This window comes from Silurus aristotelis (assembly GCF_946808225.1).
Source record: "Silurus aristotelis genome assembly, chromosome: 9".
NCBI lineage: Eukaryota > Metazoa > Chordata > Actinopteri > Siluriformes > Siluridae > Silurus > Silurus aristotelis.
The window spans coordinates 20,690,018-20,715,686 of record NC_139582.1 but is presented as its reverse complement, the minus strand read 5'-3'; the positions used below and the strand labels follow the sequence as shown (position 1 = coordinate 20,715,686).

The window sequence follows — 25,669 nt, the reverse complement described above, 5'->3', positions numbered from 1 at the left end:
TTGCATTAATGGCAGAATTGTTTGTTTGTTTGTGGTTGCTTTGAACTTTATTTTTATTACAGAGAATCATAAATGAAGAATAAGGAAGAACACGAAAAAGATTATATAAATCTTGCCGTTCATTGCGACCCACCTGTCATGTCTATATTACCCACTAGAGGGGTGTGCCCTGCACTTTAAAAACTACTGATTTATACAAAACCTTGTTTAACATAAACCGAGTCAGTTCAACTGTGAAACGTATAAAAGACTATAAAATAATTGTGAGGTTTAGCAATTTGTTCAACGACAACTGAAAAGTGTGTGGTAGTTATATAGGTGTTGTGTTCTCTGACCAGGTACGAGTCACTGGGTGGGTATTTCGGGCTTCTTCCCTGGAGCGGTTGGAGTGGTGCCCTCTCTCTTATGAAAGATGGCTTCCTGAGAGCTCGGCGCAGGACCAGACCCAACAGAATGGCCACGAGCAGCAAGCCCACAAAGGCCATGAGTATGATGAACCACAACTCTGTGTAGAATTTGTATCCTGATGCATACAAGCCAGTCTTGCCACCAGAATTGGGCTCTGTAGCATCTGTTTGGAAGGAAATCTTTTACTTTTCTCTGAATCTTTGAGCTGACATTGTAAGAATACATAATACTGTACATTCAGAATTCAGGACGTGAGACATTATAACATTGGAATATGAATATAAAAGTGGTTTAGGTGGCCGAAAGAACCAAAGATTTGTCACTTACATTATGGAGATGGAGCATTCTTCACCATTCCCATACATACTCAGTGAGCACACATAATCAGCAATAAACCTACCTATACCAGTAGCAGTGTGGTACTTGATTACAGGAGAACTGGCACTGCCACTGTCTGTTGTACAGGTTACTTGAAAGGCAAATGCTAAAAAATAAGTGTAGTGTGGAGGGGGTTAGAGAGACAGAAAATAAAAGAAATACAATTTGATATAGACATTGGATGTTAATTCAGATATAACTTACTGTACACATTTTTATTAGGGACATAGGTCTAGAGACAACATTTTTAATAAATACTTTTATCTGAGGTCCGGGGAATGTAGATGTAACTGTGGAAGCCGGTGTAAAGGCGCAGGCTACTTTCGGTCAGGGAGTAGTCACGCAGCGGTCCATTTAGAGAGAAAGACCTACTCCAGTCCACGAACACCATGGTCAGGTTGCTCTGCACTACAAATGGCCCCTTATACTGTGGGGCTACAACACAACATGGACCAACAATGTCAGCTGTCTAAATGGGTTTAGACTAAATTGTCAATACAAGTATTCGACTTTTAGAAGATGTAGTGCATAAAGGATACTGATTAAAAGACAGATTGTACCTTCCTTTAGTGTCGCGATGGAGACCCAATCGGATGCTGTGCTCCCCATGTTGTTATAAGAGACCACACAGACTTCATAGGTGGTGTAAGGGAGGAGGGCAGTGACATTAAGACTCAGGCCCTTTCCAAAGAACCTGGTCTCCACTGGCCCCACAGAACAAGGCATTGGCACTGGTTGCAGCGGTTGGGGGCAAGCCGTGCGCACCAGCAGCTCACAGCTACAACGGCAGAACGCAAAAATCAGAACGATGAACAAATTTACTAAATAGACAGTCAGAAACACTTTTGGAACATTCCAAGCACCTCTCAATGATCCCATTGGGCTGCAGAGGCTCATCCCACTCGAGTAGAGCAAAGCGCGAGGTGAGAATAACAGGTCGAGGTGGAGGTTGCTGGAATGGGACTGAGGCCTGAGTGTGGAGTTCACTCACAGGGCCACGACTGCAACACAAGAAGCAGGTACAAGCCTCCACCCTAACAGAGTAGGTGGTGAAGGGCATAAGGCCGTGCAACGTTTGCTGCCGTGATGTCCCCTCTGACAACTATGCAGATAGAAAGAAGTGTTTAGTAAGCGGATAAAAGAATGGAATCAAGTGACTGTAAGTCTATTCAAAGCTTAAGATTGAAAAATATAATAAGATTCTTTTTCTTTTTTTTTTCATTAGTAAAGGCCTTGTTTCTTTTAAGACATTATTTTAGTAAAAACATACTCAATAATCACACTTACAACCTAATAACAAATTACCAAGAGTATAAAATAACAAGAGTCTGCAGTATTAAGTCATCCCACGTTTTCCAAACATTATGCTGTAAGATTAAGCATAACATAAACTGAGTTGATTAAGCAAAGAGTCTTGTGACAAAATGTATAATAGGAACATTATAGCCATAAAAAAATTATAGTACTTTGAATTAGTGGTACTTAGTACTTTTGTATTATTTGAAGGCAAATACTTGTGAACTTTTACTCAAATAAAAGTTCAAAGATACTTTTACTGGAGTAATATTTTACTTTTTTTTTTACTCAAGACATGGTTTGTGTACTTCGTCCACCACTAAGTATTTTACACATTCGAACATCATACAGTAACATTTGCAAAGAACTATGACTGTGTGTCTCACTGCATTCTTGTAATTACGGGGACAGATATTAACCACTAAGACTGGAATGACATAGTGAGAACATTGCCACAAAGGGTGTGGTGGTGATGCATGAGTGCAAATTGTACCAGATAATGTGAGTCCTTTTTCTGATCAAAAACTCTATAAATGGTGATGATGCCATTGGGCTTGGCAGGAGGACTGATATCCACTACAGCAGAGGTAGCTTGGATGTGCAAAAATGTAGGAGGTCCCAAACCCTCGGGAGGAGCTGGCCCAGTCCGACCCATAGTCCAAGGGCTTCCTGTTCTTCCAGCAGAGTTCACAGCCCACACCTGAAATAACAGAACAAGATGCTCTCAAGAATGTCTTACCCAAGGAGTCAGAAGAGTCTGTACAGACAATATTACATTTAAAGGATGTTTACATAAGTAAGAAAGTTAATAATAGTGAAGTGTTTGTTTTTACATTGGAATTTAATCAGGATGTTTTTTTTCTCAAGATGTTTACTACAAACTAAAAGTACTTAATTTTTAGCTGGATTAATAAGAAAGTAAAAAGAAATATCTTTTGGGACTCCTGACTTTTCCAGCCATATGTGGTTCTTTCCCAAACTTTTATATCAAAGCTGAAGGCACACAATTGTACAGAGTATCTTTGGAAGCAGTAGCATGAAACTTCAACTAGAAGACCCAAAGTTGTTCCAGCATGACAATGCCCCTGTGCACAAAGCAAACATCATTAAGATATGCTTTACATGGGTTGAAGTGGAAGATCTCCTGCTATAGAGCTCTGACCTCAACCCTATTAGGGGTTTAACAGTACACATACTGTATTATTACAGAAATTATTCGGTACAGGGATTTCGGTTAGGTACATGCAGTACGTGTACCGAATGCAATCCTTTTCATGTACAAAACATAGTTACAACATGAGTTCCCTACGTATTAAGTAAAGGAGCGCAAGTTTGTTTAGTCTCAACCTCGCTTTTTGAGTGCCTTTTTATTATTATTATTATTATTATTATTATTATTATTATTATTAAACATGACACATATACACAACAATGCCTGGGGAATAAAAAGGAAACTAGAGTTAGCACAGTGTCACCGTGGCTGCTCACTCAGCACCAGAAATATGGTTTGTTTTGCGCATGCATGAAAAAGCTAAAGAATATGGATTCTTTAGCGTTTTATGTTCAGCTTCAAGAATTCTTAAAAGGAGAGAATCCTGACAATTTTGCATATCGAGGGAGTGAATGAATAAAGGATGGAAGGAATAAAGACATTTGTTAAAGTATGCTGAAATAAGTAGAACAGTTAAGTAGATAATACATTTCGAAAATTAAATATTATATGTAACACGCACGCCCACGCGCGCACACACACACACACACACACACACACACACACACACACACACACACACACACACACACACACACACACACACACACCAGAGGTGGCAAAAGTACACCCATCCTTTACTTAAGTAGAAGTACAGATCCTCATGTTTTAAAATACTCGGGTAAAAGTTGAAGTACTGATTATACTTTTTTACTCAAGTGAAAGTAAAGAAGTTTTGGCTCTGACATGTACTTAAGTAAAAAGTAGTTATTACTTCTACCTGTTTTAGCTGTTAAATGGACCTCACATCATGATAGATAGATAGATAGATAGATAGATAGATAGATAGATAGATAGATAGATAGATAGATAGATAGATAGATAGATAGATAGATAGATAGATAGATAGATAGATAGATAGATGGATGGATGTGATAGCCTAGTGGGTTAATGTCAGGGTCCCCATGGGATTGAGTTTGAGGGTTTGATTCCTGGTCGAGCTGGTTGCTGTGTTGGTAAATAAAACTTCTGGACCTTGTCCACTCTGAAAACATTTCAATTCTGTCCTTTCTGTGTTTGATTTATTTCTTGATTTCCTGGTCTTTAATGAAAGATAACCCCACCAAAAAAAATAAAATAAATAAATAAATAAATAAAAAAGCAAAAGCACTTCTGTGGTAGCTCAGTGAGTTAAGGCTTGTGCCTGAACATGGTCCTTAATATAGTCCATGCTGGTGATAAGGTTTCAAAGCCAGTCCTACATGCCTTCTTTCTTACTACGCTGGCATGAAACAAAGTATGAACCGTCCAAAAAGCACACATGCTTTTCAGCAGTGGTCGCTCAGTGGTTTAAGTCTTGTTCCTCATCTAAACACGCATCCCAGTGTGATCTCTTCCATGGTTCATCGGATTAAGGCTGGTGACTCGCTGATGGTAAGGATCAGGGTTTGAATCCTGCTAGTTGCGATGTCGGTTATGTTCCTGCTTCCTAAATCTTTCTTTAGCTTTATATTCTTGTGTTGATGGTTTAAAGGTAGAGAGACCTGCTCTAAACAAACTTCCTGGCCTGTCTTCTCTGATGGTTCAGTGGGTTAAATGAGGTGTCGCGCTTTTGGTGGGGTTCAGGGTTTGAATCCTGCTTTCTGCCTGCCAGTCACGATCAGGATTCACTTCCTACATTTTTCTTTAGCAATATATTTTTGTTTTTAATGGGTTGAAGAGAAAGATAGACCTGCTCTAAACAAGCTGCCTAACCTGTCCTCAACGATGGTTCAATGGGTTAATGTTGGTGTTTCGCTGGTGGTGGGGATCTTGGTTCGAATCCTGCTATTTACAATGTGGGTTCAACTTGTGCTACTTACATCTGTATTCACTTCCTACATCTTTCTTTAGCGTTAAATTCTTGTGTTGATGGTTTGAAAAGAAAGATAGACCTGCTCTAATCAAGCTTTCCATCCTGTTTTTTCCTGATGGCTTAGTGGGTTAAGGCTGGTACTTTGCTAATGTTGGTGGCCAGGATTCAAACCTGGCTTTCTGTCTGCTAGTCATGAGGTAGGTTAAATTCCTGATTCTTACATATTCATATTTTTGTTTTGATGGGTTAAAAAGAAAGATAGACCTGCTCTAAACAAGCTTCCCAGCTTGTCCTTCCTGATGGTTCAGTCGGTTAATGCTGGTGCCTCGCTAATGGTGTGAATCAGGGTTCAAATCCTGCATTGTCCCTGCTAGTCACGATATGGGTTTGCTTCCTAAGTCTGATGGTTTGAAAGAAAAGATAGACCTGCTCTAACAACTAGCACAGCCTGTCCTTCCTGATGGTTCAGTGGGTTAAGACTGGCATTTTGCTGTTGGTGGGGTTCAGGGTTCGAATCCTGCTTTCTGTGTTTCTTTCTGGTCTGAATTTCTTGCTTTGAAGCATGAAACGAAGGATAAACCCCCCCCAAAAAAGAAGGTGAGTTGTAGGACTTGATGGCTTTGTGGTAAAAGCCTTGCCTCTGAGTTTAGAGGTTGCTGGTTCAAATCTGGCTAAGTTGTGTTGAAATTAGTGTGTGTTGAGCAATGGAGTGGGTGACTGTGAACAAAGGCTGTGAAGACCTGCTAGGTTACAGCCTCAGAAAAAAGTTATTGCATTTTGGGGGAGGAGAGAAGGTGGAATAAAATTTCTCTCTGGAGCCTATGTCGAAACTTTTTTTTTATGTTTTTGCTTCATAATCCCCTGTTTTCAGCTTCTCAGACGCCAGGGGGGCAGATGCCTGAATATTGCCCCCCTGGTTCAGGATACGCCTTTAGAAACCGTCCACAACTGACCTTCCACGCAGCCATTTCTGACACCTTCCTCAGTATGGTCACCAGTAAAAAGTAGACAAAAGTAAATAGTTGTCTGAAAAATAAATAGTGGAGTAAAGTACTGATACTGAAAAAATCTACTTAAGTACAGTAACAAATTATTTGTACTCCGTAACTTCCCACCTCTGACACACACACACACACACACACACACACACACACACACACACTTACAAACACATCTGTTTCTGGGATCTAACAAATGTAAACTATTTAAATACATTTTTCCATTTATTTAATTGTATTTAACCGATTTCATTTGTGCCAATTTAACTGATTACTCAATTTAATAAAACATTTTATTGCATTAATTAGATTGATTAGATTTGTAATTTTTTTTTATAAAATATAATAAAATATTATTTTATTTATAATATAACCAAGCAGGCATTGTATTTAAAACTGTTTAAAAAAATTTAAAAGGTTGATGTTCACAAATATTAATAATAATAAAACTGCGTGAATAAAAAACAACAGGCAAGTTAAATTTAATCGAACCGTGACTTAAAAACTAAGGTACATACTGAACCATGAATTTTTTTTACCGTTACACCAATAAACCCTACTAAACACCTGCGTGATGAATGTGAATGCTGACTGCACACCAGGCCTCCTCACCTCACCCACATCACCTGTACCTGACTTTACTTACACCCTTGTGGTTGAATGAGCATAAATCTCCACAAGCATGCTCCAAAATCAACATCTTCTCAGAAGAGAGCAAACTGGCACTCAATGTGAAATGCGATACTCAAACAGCACACTCCACATTTAGGAGCAGGTGCCCGCAAACTCTTGGCAATGTAGTGTATATGCTTTAAAGCTGTACTAGATGGTCAAGGAACCTGACTGACATTGGCCCAATAAGACAATACAAAAGCATGTATAAAACAGCTTCTTCGAGCCATCCCCATGCTACTCATACGAACTTCATACATGTCTTAACCTCACGTCCCTAAACTGCCAGCTTCCATTACATAACTTGCTTTGGAGAAATCTACGCGGAAATTGCATTCCACCTTCATTAAGGGGCACGTGAACACGCCGAGGTAACGTAATCTTATTTTGGCGATGAGCCGTTGGTGTAATTAGAAAGGAGAAACAGTAAAAGGTCAGCCGGGGTCTCCATTTGCATGTGTAAGTAATTTTGTAAGTAATTTTGTAAAAAATTAAATTGTCAGTCGGAATCGAGGCGACAGATGGATGTTCTGGCAGATAGGGTTAAATTATCCTCAATAATAGGCAATTAGACTGTGATCAATCAGAATGATAGATCTAAATGGCAATATATAGGGACTGCATGCGGCACTGCATTCTTGTCTGGAGAGCGATGTTGACACGGATCACCTGTCTGCATGAGAGGTATAGGAGTGGGCTCTGGCCGTAGTGGTCATAGAAAAGGCCATCTTGTCACCTTAAAGAACGAAAAGGTCAACATGACACAAGCAAGATAGAGAATGAATGTGCGTGGGACATACAGATGGCTTTTTTGGACAGTATATTGTGTCTGTAGAGTTGACCAGACAAGTAGTATGAATAACGGACAAAAAGGGGAAGAAAAAAAAATTCTGGGCTTAAAGGTAGCCTTGTACAGTGTGACTAGGACATCGGCACGTCCTTGTATTTGGAGCAGACCTTTTTACTGCAGCACCAGCACTCGCATACCGAGCTGTTATTACAGTAATTAGGAGAAAATAAAAATATGTCATGTGTGAGCTCTAATGGATTCAGGTTGAAGCGGAGAGGTGAGAGTCTGCCCGGCGACAGGTTCTAAGCGAGCTCCACCACGCCCCACTCATCACTTACCAGGCCAAGAAGCAACCACTTCCAACAGAAGAGCTAATTAAGGTTCGGCATAAAAGTGTCAATAAAATATGTAGCTGCTCACGGCTCAGGGAACAGGTTCGGTTCTGTTACGAAAGTTGAGCCGAAGCAAAACCTCAGCAAAAAGAAACACGGCATGCGCGAGTGTTATGATATTTTTCATAAAGACGGAAATCACGGGGGAAAAATTCCCTGTGAACGCTTTCAAATATAAAACGCACAAACATTCTGGTGTCAGGTTAAAACAATGTGTGTCCAAGGTTCCTGCATGGTTAGCATTCTCTCCAGGGAGAGCAAATTGGTATTAAAAGGTCTTTCCAAGGCTTGTACTTGTAAGAGGCGACGATGGCTAATTCGATGGCTTCGATCGTAATCAGCAGCACAATGCCAGGCCAGAGATTAATAGCCCTGTCACCTGTCTGTTGTTGCTCAGCCCCCTGTCATAAATTACCACTCATAAATAAGACAGAACAATCAGGTAGAGTCTATAAATTTAGCCCACGACTGGCCTATGCCTCTTACACCTGACAATCAAATGCTAATGTTATTTTGCTCTAAAGGCTCGCCTGTCAATTAAGAAAGATCTGTAAAAGGGGGAGCAATGCTGTGAATATTGGTGCTATATTAAATACCTGGCATTAAACTAAAAGCAGAGTGTGGATAAATTTTGCCAAAGTGGTGCATCTGAATGTAGTCGGGATTTTAAGACATAAGGTTGAAAAATAAAATGTTTTCTTTACATTTACAAAAATGGACAGTACATTTGTTTGAAAATTTTAAAAATCTGTCCTATAATGTAAGCCACCACAAAATTAAATAGCACCTGGTACTCATAGGCTGTGTAGGGCAGCAGCTTGTGGTCATGATAGGAGGACGAGATGTTGCGGTAGAGAAGTGTAGGGTGGCTTCCTGTATCTTCACCCAGTCTCCGGTAGAGCTTGTAGTGCAAAAGTTTGCCATTCACTTGAACCGGAGGAGCCCAGGAGATAAAAAAAATATTCTGCATGCCATCTGAGTTGGTCTGCAGCTCGAGCAGGGGTGCACTCTGTCCAGCAGGGGGCACCTCCTGAGTCTGAATCGAGGACCAGTCGCTGGCAGCGCATCCGAGCAAAGTGCAGGCCTCCACTCGCACTTCATACCTGAGTCAAAGCCACACACAGACATCCACATGCTAAACATTTTCCTCTCGTAGTGAAAACATCAGAGATGACTCCATTTTTAATAAGGTTCATTTTACTGTACACAGTTACTATTATTACTGTTCTGAAACAATCTATGTTCATTTCATTTGAGGATCTCTCAGGAGAACTAGTGCAAATTCAAAAGGACCAAGACCTCTAAAACCTCTTTTTATTGTTTTGGTCATCAATGAATCTTCAATCGCAACTCAGAAAGCGGCGGCAGCGGGATTCAAGGGGACAGGACAAAAAAAAGGAAATGAAAGAAGGAAAATACAGGGAAGGTCATGTGACCGAGGTGGCGATGGTGAAACGATATTGCTGATGAGCTATTATTTTACCCCTCTAAACTTATCTCTATTTCACTTCCACATGAGTATATGGGCATGGCTTACCAACCATCCGTCATTTGACTGCCTGTCTTCCTTTCTTCGTGTAAACCGGGGTGATGGAAACATAAGTAAAAGCCTTACGATTTACTCTGTTGCTCTTTTACTCTCAGTATCTTATTTCTCACTTTCATTCTCTGTTGACATTGTTAAAAAGATGTATCTATCTCTAGAACCATCTTAGTGACATTTAGGAACATCACTAGCAACAGTTAATATTAGTTCTAATACTATTTCTCTTAAAAAGCAAATAAAAAGTTACAGTTTAATGTCCTGAGCAACCTTAAGTTCTAAATATTTTTTAATAATCCATTACATCATAAATAATTACTAGGGTTAAACTACTAAACTAAACTAATAATAATTAAAATAATAAATTTGATGTATGGCACTTGACTACATGACACTCAAGGACACCTTACATCTAAAAAAACAAAAAACCCAAAACAATTAACACCAACAGTTAAAAATAATGAAACACCAATGAGACGTACAAATACAATGTGAACGATATGCCTGACTGAAAAGATAAGTTTTTTAAATGAGATTTGAACAAGTGTTATAAAGTGTGCTGTAAGTGCTACCTGTAGTAAGGCTTCAAAGCGGTGAGAGAGAAACTGCGACTCTGAAAGGCACTGTGATGCGGTGCAAAGATCGTCCTCTGCACGTTGGGCTCGGTTGGGTCACGTGTATAAAGCGAGTAGCTGATGATGATCCCGTTTGCTCGTGCTGGCGGCTCCCACTGCACCAGCACACTTAGTGGCCCAAGGGCTTGCAGTTGTGGTGGAGCAACTCCTGATGGAACTGAAGGCTGTGTACGAGCCACTGCTGCAAGACTAGTGGCTGTGCCCTGGCTGTTATTAGCAGTGACTGTGTAGCTGTACTCAATGCTGGGAAGCAAGAGAAAGTCATGGTAACGAGTATCCATGCCGGCGTAGATCAGGTGGCCATCGCGCCGGAGTTCGTAACCTGTGATAACCCCATTGGGGTGATCGGGCTCTTTCCATGACACCTCCACTGACTCAGGACCGGTGACCTTCAGACTTGGGGTTGGCATGCTAGAAGGGGGAGCCTCTTTGGTTAGAACAGAGGTGGGCAGACTGGCTGTGCAGCCTCCATTAGTGCAGGCTGTTAGGATAAGAGCATATGAAGTGTGTGGCTTTAAATTAGACACCTGGACACTCCGCTTTTTCCCACGGTAAACCTCCTTCATGTTGGTCTGGAGAATATATGCCACAATCTCTCCATTCTGGATGGCCGGTATGGTCCATGACGCATTTAAGGAGTGGGAGGTAATATTAGATACAGTGGGTGGCTCAACTATTGCTGGGGCAGCCTCCAATGTTCTAACTGTAGTTGACTGGCTTGTAACGCAGCCAGCTATTGTGCATGCGATAACTGCATAGCTGTAGTTAGTGTAAGCAGTCAAATCCTCATCTGTATAGTTTAAAACTGACGATTCGAAGCTGAAATGAAAGCTGATGTCATCTCTCTGAATCCTGTAACTCGTAAGAACACCGTTGGCCTCGAACGGTGGCGTCCAATTTACAAAAAGCTCATTAGGGTGCCCTTCAAGGTGACTGACAGTTGGGGCTGCCAGTCCGCTCGGAGGAGCTTGCTTTGTTTGAAGAGTCAGCCATGAGCTTTCAGTTGACCCTGCTGTGTTTGTAACCCGCACCTTGAATTTATACCTGGTCCAGGGTTTTAGGCCGGAAACATTGCAGAAGAAGCTATAAGCCTGGACGTCCCTTTCTGTGTAAGCAACCTTGGCATGTACCATGTCATCCTCCTCACTCTTGACCGCCAGTACTTGGTAATGCAGGATTCTCCCATTGGCTTGTCCAGGTGGGACCCAGTGGAGCTCCACGCTCTTGGGGCCAATATTCTGGGCGCTAGGGGGTAGCTGAGATGAGGGAGGGGCTTCATCAGTGGTGATAGGCTGAGGGACACTCCTGGTGCAGCCTGCTTCAGTGCAAGCCTCTAGAACCAAAGAATATGTGGTGTAGGGTTCCAAGCGGCGAAACAGAAACTGGCGTGAAAGACCACTGAACTCCAGGTTGTCATCACTGTAGACGTTATAAGTCTGGAAGGATGACAGAACACTTACAAGATATACATGGCTACATAATTAATGATATACACCAATCAAGCATAACATTTTGAGATTATAACATTATGACAGATTAAGTGAATTGTGAAACACTGATTATATCTATTATGGCACCTGTTAGTGGGTAAGTTACATTAGGCAAAAAGTGAACATTGGTTGGACAAAGACTGGGCGACTGGGCCTGAGCATCTCCAAAACTGCAGCTCTTGTGGCTGTTCCCGTGCAGTGGTCAGTATCTATTAAAAGTGGTCAAAAGAAGGAACAGCGGTTAACCAGTGACAGAGCCACGTGGCCAAGGCACACTGGTGGGGAGCAAAGGCTGGCCAGTGTGGTCCGATGCAACAGACGAACTCCTGTAGCTGGTAAAGGTCAATGGGTCAGGATTGTTTTGCCAGCAAAAAGAGGACCAACACAATATTAAACAGGTGGTCATAATGTTATGCCTGATCGGTGGCCATAAATCTATTCATGTTCAGTGTATAGAACACTACAAAGCCATGCTGAAAGTAACAGTACCTTGATGATTCCATTAGGCGAGCCAGGTTCAAGCCAATGCAGCAGTAGTGCACGTCCATGCACTCTCTTTTCCACGCTGAAGTTGGCCAGACCATTGGGAGAAGCTTGGAGAGTCTGAACTGAAGCCAAGGGACTGCAGACACTCCCTGCTTTGTTCACCGCCTCCACACACACACCATAGGTGGTGTAAGGTTCGAATCCAAATACATGGGCCTGGTATACATCTCCCTGAGTCAGAACAAACAAACAAACAAAATGCTAAAGTATCATTCCACCTGTACTAAAACTAAAAGTCTTAGCGATCAAATATCAATAAAGCTCATAATAATTCAAGTGAAAGAATAACGCATTAAACTCTTAGATAGCACAGTTGCGCCAGTATTAGCAGTAGGCTCGGTGCCAACAGTCAAGCAGTCCCCTGCTAGCTTTTCCACCCACCCATCATGGCACCAGGAGGCGGTGGGGCATTTAAAAAGTACCTTTTTAATGCGGTGAAATATGGAACATGTTGGGACTATAAAGCCGACAAACATATGCACACTGTCAATAGCAACAGCTGCTTCATTCCACTTTATTTCGGCACTGAGACTTATATCTGGCCCCTAGATGGCAATGCTATCAAACACTTTTCCAAACACGGATGCTGCGATATTAACAAGCACATGCGCTCGCTGAGCCGAAACGCTCAAGGAAGCCATTAAAAAGCGACTAAGGCGATTGATTTTGGTTATAGATTTTCAAATAAATGTTAACAACACAGATTCCTAAAATTGGGAAATGTTTATGTTTCGATTAACAGAATGGAAATACATTTAATACTATGCAAAACAGGCAAATAAATAAGACAAGGATCAAACTACACTGCTCTGTAAAGAGATCGCTCCTGGCACTGCACAAGTTAAACACAGCACTCTTATCCTTTTATCTTCTGTTAAGATGTTGAGTTTTGAACAACGTACCCAGTAACCTGGCTTTGAAAAGCAAACTCCCTTAGATCTTTTTAAGTGACAAAAGCGCTTATCCCACTTGAACCGATTCAAATCACTCAGAGAACGAAAGCGTTTCCTGTTTTATACATTAGAGGGCTTTGAATACTGTACGGGCATTCCTGGCATTTGTACAGACGAGAGAGTCATTTCAAACATGTTTTTCCTCCTTTTTTCCCTTTCAACTCGACGCAGGTCTCTCTTGTCTCATCCACGGCCTGCGTGCGAGTTATTTCCTGTGACAGCGCTGGGGGTCGCCTGGGCCCAGGGATGATTTTAATTAAGAATAACCATGTGTATTTGTCACAACAATTATGCTAATTAGGCAAAAGCAGAGATTCCTGACCCTTCAAAGGTGTGGGTCTGCCTTATCTGCATAAAGTAAGACAAGCCTGTCCCTTCCTGCTGCTGAATCCAGCCTTTAGCTTAGGGCATAGCAAATTTAAGAAGCATCAATGGCGTTTATTCAAACACTAAAAAACTGCTTTTTCTGTATTTGGCTGCATTTGTATCATTTTTGACATTTCTGTTCATTTCAACAGTCATGAAGCTACACTCATGTTGCTCATATTACAATTTTTTTAGTTGCTTTGGAGTATTTCTCGAATCATTCTTAATATTTGCTAACCAGTAAGTGCATTTCTCCAAACAATTGGTACAAATAGCACAACGCATTTGATTTCTTGCAAAAGAATGTACTCTGCGTATGTTTCTCAAAATCCTTAGTTCATCTCTCAAAAGTAAATATTTATGAAAATGAACATCTCATTGCCCTCAGAATAACAAGTCCTGTTGTCATTGTTCACAAACAAGATCATTAAAATGTGTAGTCGTGTTGTCGGTATGACGGCGCACGGTTTCAGTATTTTCTGATTACAACGATTGGAAATGCACAAAAGCTGAATTTCTTTTGTATTGCATCTATGAATTTCAACATAAAAATAATACTGCATGCACTGTATATTGATTGCAAGAGACCGGACATGATTTACACTTTTACTGTACTGTTATAGTGTTTGTTTCCTGGTTGTTCATTCATTTTCAGAAAATTCTGTGTTTTGCTCTGTCACCAAATGAAGGTTTGCGAGATTCACCTTTGACTATTTTTAGAGATCTAGTTGATCATTGGTTGAGCTGATGCCGTACACTCGACATCATTAGTTACATTCAAGATTCGTCTGCACAAATCATAAATTTAGGAAATTTTTTAAAAAGCTTGACGCATAATGACAACTGGTTTAACCATTTTGCATTCAATGACTTATGCAATGAACTGATGTTGAGTGGTTTTGGGGGTTGACACCATTCAGGTGAGAACCAGTAACTATTTTTTTATCAACATGACAAACAATTGATAATGTGAGAAAACAGCAGACGATTGTTCACAATCAATTAAACGAATGTACTAAAGCGTTCGTAATTTGTTCAAAGCACCGATAAATTGCTTTTATGATGTGCACAAGTGACACCGTGATGCGGAGGTTGAACAAGTAGTTTTGAGAATTTAATTTTTTTGAGTGGACATGCCCATAATTGTTCTGCTCTCTTTATAGTTATCAATATAATACAGTTGCCCAGTTGACAAGTTAGAAATGCGATACAAATAAATATGGTTTTTCTGTTTTTATTGGACATATTTTATTCATCATGACCCAATTTCTTACTATTATCTCAAATTAAGCTATAAAGTTTTAAAGAAAAAAAAATGGATCCGCTTTATCCATCACTAAAAACACGTGCTGAATAAACACAAGGTTTTCTTTACCCGTTCCGTATTCTACACACACTCCTTCTAATAAGACCCCACTCTTTACTAGAACAGAAATCAGTAATACAAAAAGACCCAGCGATACTTTCAACCTCTCCTGATTGACCAAACCGCCTCTTCTAACTGCAGTCCAGCCATCCAAGCCTCTTAATCCTGAGTGCAGCCATAACACAAGCATTAAAAACGCAGAGATCTGCACAGATATCCACGGACGTGCTTGTCATCGAAAAGTGTGTGGCCTCTTGTGCAGGGGTAATAATGAAACAGCAGACTTTACTCGAAGGGTCTCAGCGTATAAGATCCTTGTATTGGATTGCCGATTTTGCTCTTTTGAACGGGAGATCCTGGTTAGGAAAGAGAAAAAAAAAAAAAAACTAAAAGAAAAGCTCCAATCAGGTTAAGAGCTCTCAAATCACTGGGCAGTTCTTCAGACTGAACCAGTGTCTGATGAAGGCTTCCATCGCAGCTGAAGGACATGGCTGCGTTCGAGTGTCGACGCCGTAACGCTATGTGTGCACATTATCAATTGAAGACCGTTTCAAAACTTTGACTGAAGGAGTAAAGAAGGTTTGAGGACAGCATCTGCAAACGACTACAAAAGTAGTATTCGGGATGTATCAAATAGTGCAGGTGCACATGGTGCGATTTTGGCTACGATTTGTTAGTCGGAAGACAAATTTAGAAAATCCTAAAAGATTCCTATAATCCTAGGCTAAAACCTTTAAGTCTTTGATCGCCGGGTTTATGACGCTTTCCTGCAGCGTGATTTCTCTTACGACGACCGTCAAACCAAAAACCGATAAAAGCGCCAAACCTGATGATGAAATTTGCGCGACAACTTTAAACCACCTCGGGAAAAATTTAACTTCATGAGTTATATAGGTTATAAAATATTTTTTATCAAGGCATGTCATGAACAATATAAACGGGACTGGCCTGACACAAAAAACACACAAGCACACACACACACACACACACACACACACACACACACACATTAATGGCAAAAATCTAAACAAAACACAAAATTGAAAAAAAAAAAAAAAAACACAACATAAGACGAGAAGACAACTTCAGTACAACCCAGATGAGGATGGGTTCCGTCTTGAATCTGGTTCCTCTCAAGGTTTCTTCCTTATGCCATCTCGGCGAGTTTTTCCTCGCCACAGTCGCCACCGGTTCGCTCATCAGGGACAAACTTACTTATAAAGAACATATTCACTTTTAATCACCACATTATCTGTGTAAAGCTGCTTTGAGACAATGTTCATTGTTCAAAGCGCTATACAAATAAAAATGAATTGAATTGAATTAAAGATACAGCAACTGTCCCCAGTTTTTGACAGTTGCTGTGTCTTCTTGTCTTATATTGTCTTTTTTTTTGTGATAAATGTTGCACATGTGCACATTGTGTGGTTAATTCTGTGAGTTCTTTTGGTTAATTTATGTTGTTTGATATCTTGGTCCTGGGGAAACTTTGTTTTGTTTTACTGTGTACTGCGCTGTATGTGTTTGGAATGACACTTGAATAACGCTACGGATCGATGGCGTAAAACTTCGGACGAGTCTTTTTCTTGTGTTTTTGACTGTCGTACAGTCTGACATTATGACAACTGAGATCCCACAGTGTGGCATCAGGTTCATACAGTCTGACAAGCAACAACCACAAAGGACTATTAAAAATCCGCCATAAGACCAAAACTCCTTCGAAGATCGATCGGGTTGTTCGCATTAGGCATTGCCGCGTTATTCAGACAATAAATTGATGCAACCCAGACAAAACAAATCCGCATCTATAAAGAAGACGTATGCTGTTGACGTCTATTGTACTCCGACAGCTGTATTTGTTTACTAACGAGTCTCACTACAACCTATAAAGCAAAGTGTTATTGAACACGGGGCTTTACAGCATTCATCCTATTAGTTATTGAGCAGCCATGTTTGCATAGCCCCAAACTGGCTGCTCAGAATTCTGCTCAGATCGTCCCGCTCTCCAAATGCACACCTCGCCCGGCCTACGGGAAAAAAAACTAAAAAAATGAGACATGGTCCAGCGCTTGTTCATCTTGTCTATACACTCTTTGCTCTCTTCTTAATGATACACTAACAGATTGTAAACATGCTGTTGCTGTTTCAACACCACCACCCCCCCCACACACACACACCCTCAACCCCCCCCCCCCCCTTCTATTTTTCTGTGCATTTTTTAAACAATGTCCTTCATGTTAGAGTGGTTACAGGCAGCAGAAGGACATCATTAGAGCCATGGTTAAACTGCAATTTACACCATTAGGAAGGCAGGAGCAATTTTTATTGCCTAGTAAATTTCAGCTCTGAAATATTTGGACCATATGGCTCAATTTGTGTAATAACCTTAATTTCTTGCACCCTTCAGGTCCTCCTGCCTCTCCGACAGAGTTGGGCTTCAGTGTACGAAAAAAAAAAAAAAAGGCAAAGTGTCTACGGTGCACCGGTGAGATTAATAAGGTGTCACGTCCTGTTTGGGTGAAGGCGTTGGAACAGCGGCCAGATGGTATCGCGGCAAATGACTGTCAGGGGTCCTGATCTAATCAATAGGATGTATTAATACATCTCCCATCGCTGGGAACCTCGTGGGGCCGCAGCGCAACATCTGGAAAGAATAAGGGAAGGGTGTGGGGCTGGGAGGATGAGTGAGGGGGGGGGAGGTGAAGTGAGAAGGGAGTACAGAGAAAAAATGAAGGTGGTGTATAGAGAGGCGTGTAGTGCTAAAGCTATTTACCTAGAATGGGAAGTATAAGAGAAAATAGCTACGTAGAAAGCGTGGTCCTTGAGGGTGTGTTCGGGGAGATAAAAAAAAAAAAAAAAAGGCGAAGAAAAATTCTGACACTGGATCACGCTCTTTCTCTTTCTCTCTGTAGCATTGATAAGTGTTTGGTAATGAGGGGCGTCTGCACACATGGTGAGGGAGGCAGGTTTTTGGCGGCTAGGACCGCCCGCGCTCCGTAGCCTCATTCAGTCCTGCTGCTGTGACGTGCCCATTAATCAGCCTCTCTGGCACTGGCTACAGCACACAGCACAGCCAGGGATCAATAGCAGCCCCCCACCCCATTTCTAACTTCAACACAAACACACACACTCACGAAAGCAGAGAGTGAGGTATTGGATAGGCCTGCACAGACCCGAGAACTCCATGCGTCTCCTCCTGATGCTCGGGTGCCACCGAACATTACAAAGAGGCATTATGGAACATTACACCATCTGCTCTGCTCCCCGCCTGCCCGAGACCATTCTCTGTGTGTGTGTGTGAGGAGAATCTTCTAACAAAGCCATAAAATACAAATAAAATCAAACAAACAAAGATGCTTAGCCGATTCGTCAGCACAAAGTAACGTACGGGAAGGTTCGAGTAACGATTCGGATTTCTCCCGGAACGCTCGTTTCACTCAGTCTTTAAATAAAAACCCCTGTCGTGTTAACTCCACGAGAGAAGATCAACCTGTAGCCATTCAACAGTTGGTTACAGCCAAATCAATACGACACCCTACTGCAGGCCAAGTATTGACACAGCAGGCTGGACAGCTGATCTAGCACAAAGCTTGTGTCCAAAATTCCAGCCGGATCAATGGATTATAAATGTAGCCCTGAGAAACTGTGCTAATAACCACACGCCAATTCCCCGGTATGGCAGGTGGCACATGAGTAAGAGGATGCTTCCAGATTAACTGGAATAGTAATTCTAGAGTAATTTACAAATATTTGCTTATCGTGAAAGAAAATCAAAATCAAATTTTATTTGTCACATACACATTCATACAGAGTATGGCATGTACTCAAATGCTTTTTCACCACTGTCTAATACTATTGGGACACCTGACCTTCCCGGCCACATGCTGATTTTCCCGTCCACTTGAACTAGAAGACCCAAACCTGATCCTATGCAGGGTGTCACAAAGCATACTAACATGAAGATATGCTTCACGTGGGGTGGAGTGGAAGATCTCCTGTTATAGAGCACTGACCTCAACCCTATTGAACACCATTGGGATAAATATGAACAATGACTGCACCCCAGAGCTCCTCACCTCACCTACATCAGTACCTGACTTTACTAACACCCTTGTGTCTATATGAGCACAAATGTCGACAAACGCACTCCAAATCTAGTGAAACAAATGTGGAATGTGATGCTCAAAAAGCACATACCATCCCTATGACCAGGTGTCTGCAAACTTTTGGAAATATAGTGTACATGTAAACTGTAAAGTATAAAATCTAAGTATAAAAAAAAAATTCTATAATATTAAATATATATATACAAAATAACGAAGAGAGGGATGGTAGCTCTGTAGTTAAGGCCCTGATATTCACCCCCCATATAAACCCCTGATATCACCAGGCTGCCGCTCTTGGTTCCCTTGAGCAAGGCCCTTAACCCTCTGTGCTCCAGGGGTGAGGTAACATGGCTAAACCTGTGCTCTAACCCCAGCCCCCTGCATTGCTTGGATATGCAAAGAAACAACAATACGTAAAGCAAAGCCTGACTCAAGGGCAACTTAGGTGAAAGTGTGTAAAAATGTAAAAAAAAAAAAAGAATAAAAATAATCAGTGTGATGTGACTTTAATTCTTTTCTTTTATGCTGGAAAAAAAATTGGACCATAAAAAAACAACCAAAAAAAAAAACATAACAATACCCGAGATGATAAATCAGCAGCACCCATTATCAGGTCAGGGTCATAACTCAAGAGGGCTAAGGACAGCGGAGAAAATTAATTATGAGCTGATTACCAGCAAACTACCTGATGTCACACACGAATGTTGACTTTCTGGAGGTCAAGAAGAAGCGGAAAGGGCTGCCAAGAGAATAGCAACTGCAACTGTAAATTATTCCCATAGAAGCGAGAAAGGGGCACTGATAAAAGGCTTAGCTCAGATGACGTTCATTAATTTCTAGCCAAATAATTAATTTCTGTATTGAGCAGGCATTTCTCTGAAGCCTGGTGTAGGGGAAGTGGAGATTCTCAGTGGGACGTGGATTCCTTTCCCCTCATTACAGTGTTATGAGGTTAAAGCCAAATTTGGTTTGTACAGAAAGCTATACTGGCGCCAATGAGATGCTACTGATGGAGGAGCTGGAGTGTCAGAGTGATGAGCTGGGCTAGCTTTACAGGTGTAAACCTTCATTAGATTAGGTTCAAAACAAGACTTCATATACACACATGATTTTTTGCCCAACGGAATGACAAACATCTCACGAAAGAAGTTTTCAGTTGAGCGATTATATTATATAAAGTCAAAGTAATCAAGATGAGTTGGTAAAAACAGCGGTGGATGATGTACACAAAGCATGTACTTGAGTTAAAGTAGTCAACGTAAAAGTGCTACCTTTAAACCTTCACTTGAGGAAATGTACAAAAATATTTGCCTTCAAATGTACTAAAGTAGCCAAAGCTTGATTGGATGATGATGTAATGATGATGAAACGATTTAATATGGCTATAACGTTCCTGTTATAATTATTATTTTTTTTTATAAGATTTTTTTAATAATAATGAATTATGCACTGATTGATATCTATTCAAATGATCATGAACCCCAAAACTTCTTTTCAACTTATTTGAAAAAAAAACAAAAAAACTGTGCAATTAAGGCCACAGGTGTTGGGGCAAGATATAGTCAGGAGTTTCTTCCATTTTTTCCATTATTTATCCCTATCAAAATGTTCTGCTTGAAGTTGAACTGATGCTGAACTGCATGTTGGTGATAATTAGACAGCACCAAGAGCCAATTAAAATGCAAGGTTAAAACAGAGCGAGCGCTCGAACCCGATTGGTGGCTTGCCGCATGATTGACCATTTAAATTTAAATAAATAAAAGGTAACAACTGATTTAGCAAAATGTAGTTAAGAAAAAATTAGTTATTTGTCTTTAAAATGTAGTGAAGTTAAAGTCTCCCTAAATAGAAATACTTCCATAAAGAACAGATAGCTCCTTAAGTACAGCTATGAATTACATTTAATTCCTTGCTGTCCACCTCTAGATCAAGATCTTTGGACGTTGCGAGCGGACGCTTGGGTATGCTACAAACCCATGGCACACATGCACCCAGCACGCAAAGTGAATAATCTCCTTGCAATAAATCTCATGTGTGTTCGCTTTGCTCCCTGGAGATGGGAAGATAAAAGGAGGGGGAAAAAAGTCACTGATAAATGATTGTGACCAAAGTTTAATTCAAATGAATCCGCTGAAATGGCACCATTTACATTCCATATCGTTTATTACCAACAAAGAAAGGTCAGCAGTAAAACGCTGGTCCTGCACGTCGCAGTGCCGAATGCATACAAAAAAGTGTACAGAATCTCCTTTTTTTTCTTATTTAAAAAAAACAAAAAAACATTTACGACATAATACGTAATCCGTCACTCCCATTTCAGAGAGGTTCTTCTTTCATGGAAAGCTGTTCATGTGCTCAGGCTTAGCCAGGATGTGATTAAACCTTAAAAACAAAAAGGTGGAGTTCAAGTTCCAACAGGCTTCAAAACTAATTATAAAGTGTACTTTTACAAACGAGCGTCGGCCGTACAGTAATTACGCAGCTCCACGGCAGCGGCGTTTACTGCCGCCTTAAAAATGCTCAATTTACTTTGCTCCCCCATGAACCTGCGTTTAATAAACGATTACTAAAGGCCTTTCCAGGCTTTGGCCATGCAAAAACAAATACACAGATAAAATAGGCAAGAATTGAATCAATGCATAAATGAATGGCATTTTGATAGAAAAATTACTTCTGAATGATTGTTAAACCTTTCTTAGAGAAAAAGAAACAAAAACTTCTTAAATCAATATTCTATAGATATGTAATAATGCAACAAAAATAAATTAAGGTCCCAGAACACTATACAGAATAAAATTTTTTTTTACATTATTATTATTACATGTAATATTATTTTATAACATGAATTTACATGACCTTTATTTAAAAGCATTTTATTTATTTTTTTGGTTTATGAAGTGTAAGGGTCCAGGGTGTTGGTATAAATCTCCAACAGTACCAAGGCCCAGATCTGAATCTGATTTGTTGCTGAAATTATTACAATTACATGTATATTTATGGCATTTGGCAGACCTCCTTATCCAGAGAAATTTACATCTGAGCAGTTGAGGGTTAAGGGCCTTGCTCAAGGGCCCAGGAGGGGCAGCATGGTGGTGCTGGGATTGTGACAATTCAATCTAAAATCCACTGCTTTAACCACTATGTCCATCACCTCACACGTATTAATAAATAAATATTTTGAAACAGACATAATTTTTAATCACTGAATTATAATTGTCTTATAGTGTCCTGTATTCTATCTATCTATCTATCTATCTATCTATCTATCTATCTATCTATCTATCTATCTATCTATCTATCTATCTATCTATCTATCTATCTATCTATCTATCTATCTATCTATCTATCTATCTACACACACATACATTAAACAGAGAAATATAAGAAATATAGAAGAGCATATAACAGATATGCTGATGAGTCAGATGACCTACCTGCACTGTGAGGGCTGTAATGATGCTGGAGTTGAGTGTGGGATCTCTGGACTGTTGCTTATATAACACTTTGTACTTGAAGATGAGACCATTAGGATTCCTGGGCTGTGTCCAGTTTAGGAGAACAGAGTAAGCACCAGTGGGCCGTGCCGTGGGCATTTCCATTCCCTCCGGCTCAGCCTCCAGTGTACAGACGGAGCTCCAGGAGCTAGAGACGGAGCCCTGAGAGTTCTGGGCAGTGACTCTGTACTCATACTCAGTGAATGGCTTGAGGAAGTCTGAAGCATCAATAAACTCCAGAGGACCATTGGACCAGATGAAAACCAGGAGCTCTTCCAGGGTTCCTTTCAATCGCCTGCAGGATGAAGGAAATCATATTCACAAAACAGAAGTAAACACGATTCAGATCTGTAGATCTGATGTCAAACACTTACCCTTATTAGTAACATTGAATCAATTGATCTATTTGGGACACGTTTAGTTATTTTAGCATGACGGATAAAGACAACTGGTTGAACCATTTTGCGTTTAATGACTTATGCAATGAACTGATGCCAAGATGTTTTGGGGGTTGAGACCATTCAGGTGAAACCAGTATAATATATTTTGATCAACATAAGAAACAACTGATAATGTAAGAAACAGCAGATTATCGTACACAATTTTGTTTAAAGCAACGAGAATCTGCTTTTACGATGTGCACAAGTGACTCCATGATGTGGTGGTGGAATACGCAGTTTTGAGAATTAAATTTCTGAGCAAATGAGAAAAACTGTAATAAAATATTACTATAAGAAAATAAGAGACCAACCCAAATGCTAATTCATGTCCAATTCAGGAAGCTAGCGCTTCGAGAGAGAATCGGTAGAAATGGGAATCGGGCACAGAGAGTCAGACGAAGGAAGGAAGAGAAAGGAAGGATGCTGTGCTCCACACAGGACAAACCTCGTTAATTCAGCTACATTAAAGTCAGCGCCCTCCATGCTGCTGCAGAAAATGACATACAGGCTACTTTAATGTGGCCCCTGCTGGCCCCACTCGGCCCGCCACTCCCTAATCCAACCCACTGTATTCAAATCAAAGGAAATGGTGATGAGCAGGGGGGTGGGAAGAAGGGGGTGAAAAGCCACACACTGTGTCTCTAAACTGCAGCATGCTGGGGGAACAGGGGTGTGACACACACACACACACACACACACACACACACACACACACACACACACATAAAGATAATAAATAACTATCCTGATAAAACTCTCCAAGTTCACTTGACTCGCACATGTGAAGGACAAACATCCGATTGAGAAAGAGACAGGACAAAGTCAACCCCGGATCAACACAACAGATCTGTATTTGATGTAATGTTGATCTCTGGTATTACCTTAAATGGCTACCACAACACGCCAAGTCTCTTTTTAAACCAAACAGTGGATCCTCCGGCTCCTCGGCAGGGAGGTGCATCACGTTCTTCCGCGTTTATCCGAGCCCAAAATCGCAGCTCAAAACAAATCCGGCCTCATGTGTTCTAAGCGCCTGCAGCTCTGCGGGTATGCTAATGATATTTCTTCAGGACTTACGCTGGCTTATGCTGGTGTGACCTCGAGTATGGATGACATTGGTCAACGTGCCACGCCGCCCTTGACGAAAGCTCTTGCAATAGCATACGCCCGTGGGAAAGGAGAGGAGAGAGGACAGGAAAAGAGTTTTACAATGACGTGCAAACTCTCCGAAGTCTGAATTTACTGAAAGCTCCTGCAAGCGAGATCATCTATCCAACTGGAAAGAAGGATATTTTTACAGATTTTCAAAGGAGTGGGGAACTGGACTTAACACTACACCGCTAGGACACTTATAGCTCACTGAGACTTTATTGATTTTCCTGCCAGTATTCATCATGCAGTTCTGCTTCACTCTGCACATTCTATATAATTCTGGACAATTATTCTGTATTAAGTTGCATTATTCTTTTCCATCATTTTATTCATTTATATAATTTATTGTATATACTAGACTATATGCATACAGTATAAACAGCACACCGATCAGGCATAACATTGTGTTGGTCCCCTTTTTGCTGCCAAAACAGGAGCTCATCTGTTGGCTCGAACCACACAAGCCAGACTTCCCTCTCCACATGCATCAGTGAGACTTGACTGCACATGACCCTGTCGCCGGTTCACCAATACTTCTTCTTTAGACCACTTTTGATAGATACAGACCACTGCAGACCAGGAACAGCCCACAAGAGCTGCAGTTGCCCATTTTTCCTGCTTCTAACACATCAAGTTTGAGGACAAAATGTTCACTTGCTGCCTTATATATCCCACCCACTAACAGCTGCCATGATGTTATATTGTCATAATAGGGGGGTGGTAGCTTAGCGGTTAAGGCATTGGACTTTGGATCTGGAGGTCAAGCGATCAAACCCCAGTCACACCAAGCTGCCACTCCCCTGAGCAAGGCCCGTAACTCTATAGCTGCTCAGTTGTAAGAATGAGATAAATGTAAGTCGCTCTGGATAAGCGTGTCTGCCAAATGCCTGAATATAATGTATTAATGTCATGACTGGTCAGTGAATAGTCTGTATACAGTATAACAGTAATACAGACAATGTACATATCCCATATTGTAATACAACTTATATCTATGTTAATATTTATTCATAGTGTACTTGCTCACCAGCTCCTGCACATTTGTACTCTGCCCAGAGCCTTTATATTTACTAGGTGTACATTTATCCACTCTTATATTTTCCATTCTGTACAGATGTTTATATTCACCTGCACCTGGCAATTTGCACAGTCCCAACTATTTGCACTTCTGTCTGTCTGTCTGTCTGTCTGTCTGTCTGTCTGTCTGTCTGTCTGTCTGTCTGTCTGTCTGTCTGTCTGTCCGTCCGTCTGTCTGTCCGTCCGTCCATCACAATACTTGTTAAACTCGTTCTTTAATCCTGTTGAATCGCAGATGGATGCATAAATGAAAGGACACAGCTGGACAGCAGACATGCCACGACTTTCTAAACATCTCTGCAGGACAAAGAAAAAGGAAGCTGTTATAGAAAACCTGTTTTAGACATTTGACCTTGCTGTGACCCGTTGGGATCAATGTATCACCTGGTTACTATAATAATATGAATCTTTATAGTTCAGTAGATAAGACTCTGGGATACTGATCGGAAGATTTGAGACTCCAACAATACTCCAGGGGTTTTGAATCATAGCTGACCCAAGC

General features: G+C 40.8%; 1 protein-coding gene across 1 annotated transcript in view; it reads right to left on the bottom strand.

Annotated features, from left to right (window-relative positions):
- ush2a (Usher syndrome 2A (autosomal recessive, mild)) overlaps nt 1–25,669 on the bottom strand; it is a 232,051-nt gene that overhangs the window by 9,688 nt on the left and 196,694 nt on the right. Inside the window, exons 61-70 of the mRNA XM_083551252.1 lie at nt 22,439–22,793; nt 12,157–12,384; nt 10,115–11,613; nt 8,787–9,102; nt 2,576–2,782; nt 1,650–1,888; nt 1,347–1,564; nt 1,045–1,221; nt 809–892; nt 336–571 (exon numbers count right to left, since the gene is read on the bottom strand). Coding sequence (XP_083407378.1) covers nt 336–571; nt 809–892; nt 1,045–1,221; nt 1,347–1,564; nt 1,650–1,888; nt 2,576–2,782; nt 8,787–9,102; nt 10,115–11,613; nt 12,157–12,384; nt 22,439–22,793 — 3,559 coding nt within the window. The remainder of the gene's footprint in view (nt 1–335; nt 572–808; nt 893–1,044; nt 1,222–1,346; nt 1,565–1,649; nt 1,889–2,575; nt 2,783–8,786; nt 9,103–10,114; nt 11,614–12,156; nt 12,385–22,438; nt 22,794–25,669) is intronic.